This window comes from Alligator sinensis, unplaced genomic scaffold (genome assembly GCF_000455745.1).
Source record: "Alligator sinensis unplaced genomic scaffold, ASM45574v1 scaffold392_2, whole genome shotgun sequence".
NCBI lineage: Eukaryota > Metazoa > Chordata > Crocodylia > Alligatoridae > Alligator > Alligator sinensis.
The window spans coordinates 164,560-173,530 of NW_005842145.1; the positions used below are offsets into that span (position 1 = coordinate 164,560).

The window sequence follows — 8,971 nt, forward strand, 5'->3', positions numbered from 1 at the left end:
ATTACTACACCCCACAACAGAGCCATCAGCATCCCTGGATCTTACAGCTGCACCTCCAGAAATGTAATATACCTCATCCAATGCACCAAATGCCCTGATATGGAAAATATGTAGGAGACCAAACAACAACTGCGCACCAGAATGAACGCACACCAGAAATCTATCAAAGACAGAAATACCCAATTACCAGTGGGGGCACATTTCTCACAGGAGGGCCACTCTCTCTCCAATCTTTCAGTCCTGATCCTCAAGGGAAACTTACACAACATATCCCAGAGACGAGCCCATGAGCTCCATTTCATCAACCTCCTGGATACTAGAGATCGTGGACTAAACATAGACATTGGATTTTTATACATTATAATCTGCCTGGCAACTGACTCCCCAGCCCAGCCAAGCCCAGCCCAGCCCCTGGCTTGTTTACTTTTCATTCCATCCATGAAGAGCGCACACCAACTGCTGAAACTTCCTGAGCCTGACGAAGGGTTTTTGAACTCGAAAGCTTGCTTAACAACTATTCTCCAACTATTTGGGTTGGTCTAATAAAAGATATCAAATTCACCCAAGGAACCTTGTCTCCCTATGTCCTTAGACCAACATGGCTACAACCTACACCCCTGCTATAATGTTAGGATGCATTTGTAACACTCAAGATTTTTCATGTGCAGGTTGAGAGGAAAAATCAGGCATAAGCATGTTTTAAAAATGCTTCAGACACAGTTATGAATTCTAGCACAGTTATGAATCACAGCATATCTGACAATTCCCTATATCTGATCAATATTTTATGATTTGGTAGTACTATTTTTTTACTACGTTTCTGTCTAGAGCTGGATGCTGCATCATGAAAACCCATTTGTAAGCATTAAAAAGGCAATATAACAACTACAGATTACATACAATTAAAATCTTTAGTTAAATCTAAACTTAAAATAGGAAATCCATAAAAACCATAACTATGCACTGACCGCTGGAGGACTTTTGCTCTTTTCAATATATGTGAAGAGTTCATACAGGACCACACCAAAGCTCCATACATCTGATGCCACAGAAAACTTGCTTTCTGTCAATGATTCAGGAGCATACCTGTTTCACATAGGAAAAGTTGGTCCAGTTAATAAAGGAAACATGGGACATTATTCAGCATTAAATCTGTACCCCTTCCCTCCCTTTCAGCATCCATTTTCTGCCCCTGTGTAACACAGGATACTTAGCAAGATAGACCTATGGTCTGACCCAGTAAATGGCAGTTCTTATGTAGAAATAAGAAGTCTTAATTTGATACACCTAGGACATTTTTCATAAACAGAGTTTCTTTACTGCATGCTTATGGACATTAATACCTTTTTATTTCATCATTGAAAGTTATGAATTTTTTTCTTATTATTTCTGTTTCTATAAAGCTGTACTCAGAAATGCTTATCAACTGTCTCACTTACATTCCAGGTATTCTTCTAATATGTAGCATGATGGAATGGAAACACAAACAAAGAAACACCATGTCGTATACAAAAAGCCCAAGTCAAATTCCATTGAAGTCAGAGGGTCTTTCTAGTTGCTTCAATGCCTAATGCACCTCTGGTGCCATCTAAATATTCCTGTTGTAAGGATCTAATTTCTATGCATGCTGTCCACTATATTTTAAATTTTTCTTCTTTATTTATTTTTTTTTTAAGACAGTAACAATTTAAAGTGCTAAGAGCTGACAAGTATCACTCACACAAACAGCAGGTCCACTGCTCAAAAGGGTAAGTATGTTTCTTTTGCACAAACATTTCTCTGTCTTAGGATTCCCTACTGTCCCCATCTCCATAGTACCACAGTACCAAGCAGCTTCCTATATAACACAGAGGGAATTGTATAGCAGACTATACCCAGCCTTCAATACTTTTCTCTTCCCCAGTTAAAAGGGGACACTGCATCTATATTACTACTTCTTTAAATGTTTGGTGCACAAAGTGTCATCCTGAGGACTCTGGACCTACTTCGTCTATGACTTGGACCTAATTTGGATATGCCATGAACAGCTGACCCCTCATCTGAACAAGCCCCCTGCTTAAAATACCTACATTTACATACAGTAACTATTCTATACTGGGCGCATCTACATGAGACGCTACGTCACTGTAGCTCATTACTACAACGACAGTGTCAGCAGGCATGAACTGTGACACCAATGTTACTGCATAGTAGCACAGGAAAAAACTCATGTGGCGTTGGGACTGTGCAGTAATGCCAATTACTGTGCAGTCATTTAGTACTTGCTTAAGTAAGTAGTAAATGACTGTGCAGTAACAAGTGCACAGTCCAGCGCATGTATAGACCCACTGTAACTGAAATCTTGTACTTACAACCAGGGCTATGTTTTGAATCCAAGGAATGGTCTTTAGGTTTTAGAGATCCCACAATATGCAAACTTATCTGTCTCTCAGTACAGTTGCAAACATCTGCCCTGGTTTCATGCAGCAAATGGAAACTTACCAAAATATAGGGCTTTCCCCAGGCTCTTTTACTTTGTAGTATTCTTTGTCTTGTGGCAAGACTTTTGTCAATCCAAAGTCTCCAATTTTAACTCTGTTCTCATTCTCCACTAAGATATTTCTTGTTGCCAGATCTCGGTGAACATACCTTTTTGTGCCCAGATACTCCATGCCCTAAGAGTAGAGATCAGAAATGCATATTAAAATAATTAAGCTGAAAAATCAAAGAGCAATAAGGGACCAAATTTTTCACTAGAACAAGTGGCTACAATTTTGATGCCAAACCAAGTTTTTTTTTTTATAGCACTAAATTCAGCTCAGAAAAAGAGTAACCTAAATACAGAAAGTACAAATGTTCACATAGAAAACTTGCCATCTCCCTTGGATAGGGTTTCTTAATGTTTCCAAGTGCAGCGGACCTTCCTCAGCTGGAATAAATTCCTCTTACAGATCAGAAAATTTACTTCTCTTTTATTAAAAGATGTAGCTACCCTATTTTATCTCCCTCACTATGGCCAAATACACGATGGCTGCTAACAGACATGGAAAAAAAACAAAACAAAACAGTGCTCTACTGGAAGACGTAGTGCGCTAGTTCAACCCGGCTTTGCAGTGTCTGTATAAATCACGCGCTTCAGTGGGGCATTTTGACATTTTTATCTAAAGCTGATTCAATCAGCTATTAGATAAAAGTGCCAAAAAAGCCCTGCTGAAGCACCTGATCTATTCAGATGTTAGGCAAGCTGGGTCAAACTGAAGTACCGTTTTTTGGTTTTTCTTAATGTCTGTAAGCAGCCAATGTTTGTAGCCCTCAAGCCATTAGCAGAAGGACAAAAGCGAGGTTAAGTTTCCCAGAAAGCAACTAAAATGTAACCACCTCACCAACCACTTGAATACCAATCTTAATGGCTAGCAACTTCAGTCTTAGCTCTGCTCTTCCCTTCTCCCCTTAGGTTGCTCTGTCAAACTATGTCATCCTTTTTGAGCCCTACAACATAAGAACATAAGGACTTTCATTTACTGGGTCAGACCATAGGTCCATCTTGCCCAGTCACACAGGGGCAGAGAAGGGATGCTGAAAGAGAAAGTGAGAGGGGGTATGGCCAGGGTTTTTTCCTCGCTGTTCCTTTGACTTGCAGCCTCCAGCATTTAAGGTCTAGGAAGTTCTGGGCATTTTTACATGTGCTCTGGGATGCAGCCCTGGGCACTTTAATTAGCAAGTCGTTCTAATTAAAAGCACCCACATGTCATGTGTATCAGTGTCAGTGTGTCCCCATGTTGAAAAAATGGCAGTGGGGTGCTTTAAACTAAAACTCATCAAGCATGTTTTATTTCAAAATGCCCTGCCACCATTTTTTCAGCGTCATATGCAGCATGGGAGACACAGATGCACATAACACGGAAGGCTGCCAGAGTGCATCAATTTCCGTGCTCCAGTAGACTCAATTAACCGAGCCTGCTCTGATGCACTGGATTTCCGGTGTGTTGAAGGCTCCTCACACATCTGTAGGAGCCCTCTGATTTACAGGTTGTATTCCTAACTCCCATGCTCAATAGCTACTGATGCCCCTTTCCTCCAAGAATGCGTCCGAACCTTTTTTGAATCTAGCTAAACTGTCAGCTTCCACAACATCTGGTGGCAGTGAGTTCCACACTTCAATTATGTTCCATGTGAAAAAGAACTGGCTTTTGTTAACTTCAAATATACTACCTACTAGTTCCATTTTGTGACCCTAGTTCTTGTATTGTAAGAGAGAGTAAAATAATAAATCCCTATTTACTTTTCCTTCATCATTTAGTATTTTGTAGACCCTTATCATGGCCCCCTCAAGCATCTCTTTTCTAAACTGAATAGGCCTAGACTCTTTGGTCTCTCCAGACTGCTAATCTTGTTCAAGGATGGTTGGAATCTGACAGGCTGTGCTGAGATTGCTTCTGCTATGGCCTCCAACTTGTGACCTCTGGGCTGTTAACTGTGCACCTTAGCATCCATGCCACCCCAGCCAGTGGCACCGATCAACAAAACCTACACACTCTCACATACTCTGAACTGAGGTCAACCTATGGGGCAAACACTAGTGTCCAAGTCTTTTTTTATGCTGTTGCTGACCCTTAGATATCAGATCTTACAGGAACAAGAACATTGGTTACACTGGCTGCATTTTTCACCACTTATGTACTATGAGGTGGCAATAGGGAACTAAATCAGAAAGCTAGGAGAAAATCTAGTTTGGGCAGAGGGGATACACATGATTCACCTGAGGGGTTCTTCCTCAAGTGTAACAGTGAAGAAACATGAAGTAGACCATAAGGCCCATGACTACATCAAAACCTCTTTCCTCCAAGGCATGTGAAAACCAAAAATGTATTTAGAAAATGTCTACCACTGACCAAATTTTCTGGCATTGGTCTTAAACCTCTACAAAGACTATTTTCAAGCTGAGAAACCTCAGCAACAACAGAGCCTCAGGTTTTGCCTTGGCTTTCCCCTTTTTAACAGATTTTTCTTTATTTTCTTTCTACCCACTAGATGGCAACATTGTGCTTGCTATATAGTACCTTACCCTGCGGCTGGCCTGATTCCCAATCACGCTCAGCTTTCCTGTCTGCTCTGTGGAACGCATCTTGACAATTGCCTAGTTGGCACTTCTGCCCTAAAATCCATGACGCAGTTTCCGTCGCAACTACCAGCTCTCCAGCTACCTCTGGAGAGTATGAGGTTTAACATCTCTTAGATCTGGACTTCTTCCACAGCTCTCCTGAATGTTCAGTCAGGACCAGGGCGTTACTTACTGCTATTTCCCAATGTTTCAGATATTATAAATGGAAATGCTGCCCCTTCTTTCTTGCTAAACCTTCCGCTGAAAACAATGCCATGGTTTATATTGTAGGAAACATGCCGACTTTGAACAACATTAGTCTCAGAGGGTTTTATAGACCTGCTTAGCTATTTGCACATAACTTCATATAGTACATATCTGCCCACTGATGAAGGCAGGGTAGATTTGCACCTGTGTAGACATACTAAATCAGAGTTGTATAGCATATGTTTTTGTAGGCTTGAGGGTTTACAGATGCCACAAAAAAGACTGCTGGAAGCATTGATCCTAAATGGAAAGCAGTATTTAGATGTAGACTCCAAGGCGCTGCTCTGTCAAATGAAGTCAAACTTTCTCACTAAATACCTTTCAGTCTTCTTCAAATGACTAAAAAAATGTTGCAGGGGCCAGGACCCAGCATTATAAACATTTATTAAAATGTGATGAGGGGAGGAATAGAAAGAAACTAGGAAAACTATTTTGAAAATTCCAATGACTATGTGGTTTTGATGAAATATACTTTTAAACTAGAAGAATTGAAACATATAAAAAAATCAAAACTAAGCAACCAACTAGGAACAAGATACCATCCATGAATAACAACTCTGCCTACCATGACTAGATTTTAGCCTCTTTTCTGACTAGGAGGCTGTTAGCAAAATGAGATTTTTGTGGCTTCTGCCCCAACATAGGCAGCATTTTGGCAAAAAACTTGTCACTCCACCCTCCGCTGTTGCACCAGCAAGCACAGATTTAAGCTATGAAGAGAATCCCCTGAGTTATGAAGTTGACAGACTTGTTTTATATAAAAATCCTGTGTGTGGGTACATCTGCCCATCCCTCCCTCAAGCTTCTTGCTACTGAGATGAACCTCAGGTGCTTATTCTTTTTGGCCCTAATGAACAGTTAATAGCTGCTGTGTATACCAGAGAGAACTGGCTAGACACTCAAAGAAGGGAAAGAAAAGTGTGCCTTTTAGCAATAGCATAACTGAGGGGGTCTGCCTGGGCAGCAGTCCTGGGCACCAACTTGGGGAATGGGGCAGGCGGGAGTGCAAAAATAATGTCCATCACAGCATGGCAGCTGGTGCTGCCTTGTGCACTGCCACTACCTAGCTACCACCCAGCTCTTCACATTTCCAGCTGCCTCAACATTAAGGTGCTCATGACTGGGCCCCCAAGGGCCCAGAAGACAGCTTTGGTTTTTGAATACCCTTGGCTGTCAATCAACACAAAAGGCTTGTGAAGTATTTAAATGAAATTTAAGAACAGGGTAGGAAATAACAACAATCACCACCACCATCACTACCACCAATAATAATAATAGTAGACAAATGGTTCTAATGTGAGTTCAGGAGAAGGCAGACACACTCCAATAACCTGCCAAAATGATCTAGAGGGGGGAAGATATACCCCTCACTCTGTCCCTCGACCGCTGGTGCTTCAGAACTGCATTCAGATTCCTGCAACTCTTCACTGCAAAGCGCACCCCTGCTGCACTAACTGGCACCTAAAGAAGCATCATCACCTGTCACAGGTTGGCAAGCAGCTATATGTCTCGGAGTGCTGATTTTCGCAGCAGGACACTTGCAATGTGTCAGATACAGGCCAGGATCCATTTTCAAGGAGAAAAGGGAAGGAGAGACAAGATGATAAGAGAGCAAAGAAACAGGTGTTAAAATACAGACAGGAGAGAGAGAGCAGAAGAGGGGCGATGGCTAATAGAAGTCCCCGTGTCCCTGATGGAGGAAGAAAATTAAAAACAAAATCAATGAAAGAAGTGTGAAGCAAAAGAGAAATGGTTGGAAATTTAAAATTACCAAAGAGAAAAACTGGGGGAAAGGAGGGCAGTAGGGTTAAGATGGGGAGAAAAATTAGTATCTGTTATTTCCTGGCTTTGGTAGATTGAAATATCTCAGACAGTCAGTCCTTAGTGTCATCATAAATCAGAGTTGAGTGCATCTGTCAAACAAAGTAATGGCTGCCAAAAAGCTGACAAACAGCAGGCTTAAAATAGTCCTTTGAGCCTTTTCCTTTTTAAAATGGCACTTTGGACTAACATAGGCTAAAACATTGGACTTTTCTTGCAAAATAGGATTCCACAACATTTCCTGTTTTTCTGGGTGGAAAAATGCAGAGTACTAAAACCCTGCAGGGGAGAGAACAGAAGCAAAACTTAATCGTTGTAACCTTAAGCAAACCCGCAAAATGCAACAGGTAGCAGAGTAGCAACAGCTCAAAACTGATGACAAAAGAACCAGAATGCAGAGTTTGGAACATTCCCATATATCCAAATACTGTACACTTCCAAGGATTTATTTTTTAGAAGAACAGATTTAATGTTCACACTTTGGGTAAAAAAAGGCTTCAACAAAGAAAGATATTCTAAATGTTTAATGAAATATTTTGTATTTTTCAAGTTACTAGTTATTCAGTGATGTCTTAAAAAATGGTCAGTTTTCCTATCCTGAACTCATCATGCAGTGAAGGTAGGGTACCTATAAAACTGTTATCAAGGTAACCAGATATATGCTACTCAAAGGTTGGATGGGTATTCACTTCTCATTTTGTAGCCAACTTTATATCAGTACCAAACAACAAGATAACCAGAAAATACAGTGCAGGTTGGAGTACTTCTAGTGGGCATTCTTGCTTCTGTGCCTGGCTCATATGAAAACAGGATGCGTGTCTATTTTTTTCTGCAAAGCCATCCAATTCAAAGCTAGTTTTTAAATTAAAAACATTCTTTGATGGTCTTAATAGGATTATAGTAATAGGGCCATTATAGCTTTTGAAAAATCTACAAAGATAAGAAAGCCTACCTCAGTGAATGTCATTAACTTTTGCAAAGGTATCCTTTTAAGCAGGAGGAAGGCAGAACTGATGAGACAAGAGACACATCAGCTTCAGTCCCTCTGCTGTTACTCAGAGCTTTACCACCCCAATGAACTTAACTTATATAGGCTAAGAGACAAGCTCAAAACCAATATTAAAATGCACATTTGAGCAGCTTACATGAGAACAAGTTAAAAGGAAATGAGGGAATTAGCTAGGGTGCTAAAAAGTCACCCTAAGAAACAGGATGTATAGCCGCTCAACCTAACTTACAAGTTGTGAATTAGCATCAAGAGTGAAAAAACTGAACACATTTGCTGACTCAGGCATGTGTCACCAATCAAACAAAAATTCTGAAGAGGGAAGCACTGTTAATACACATGCTGTTATTAATAAGTTTTATAGCATCCATGGCTTTTGTTACCTTGCAGATCTGAGACGTATACAGTAAAAGTTTCTTATGATCCAGCCTCTCCTTGTGTTTCTGGAGATAGTCACGTAAACTTCCATATGGTAAATATTCCATTATCAACCTCAGATTTCTGCGTCCTTTTAAAATATGTATCAGGTTAAATGTTTTATTTCTCAGTAGAAAATTATGGAACATACACAATTATAAATAGCCAAAGATAAATAGCAAGTAGTGCTGCTAATACTTAAATGTTTTGCTCTGCAGGGTCTTTGACTCTTGCTCTGTCAGACCATGCATAGATCCATTCCTTACATGACTGAGCAATTAGAACAGTCTTATTATCTTTTATCATACCAAATTCTCAGTCTATAAAGGAAGTAAGATGGTTATACAACTGTGACGTTGTAACTAAGTCATGACGCTCTT

The 8,971-nt window shown here is 40.3% G+C and overlaps 1 protein-coding gene across 4 annotated transcripts in view; it reads right to left on the bottom strand.

The window, feature by feature from the left end:
* The window catches only part of JAK2 (Janus kinase 2), a 127,027-nt gene that overhangs the window by 15,815 nt on the left and 102,241 nt on the right, over nucleotides 1-8,971 (bottom strand). For 3 of the 4 annotated variants that reach the window (XM_025206203.1, XM_025206205.1, XM_025206204.1), the window contains exons 20-22: nucleotides 8,558-8,682; nucleotides 2,482-2,654; nucleotides 969-1,086 (exon numbers count right to left, since the gene is read on the bottom strand). In XM_025206203.1, coding sequence (XP_025061988.1) covers nucleotides 969-1,086; nucleotides 2,482-2,654; nucleotides 8,558-8,682 — 416 coding nt within the window. The remainder of the gene's footprint in view (nucleotides 1-968; nucleotides 1,087-2,481; nucleotides 2,655-8,557; nucleotides 8,683-8,971) is intronic. The other variant, XM_025206206.1, reaches the window with a different exon arrangement.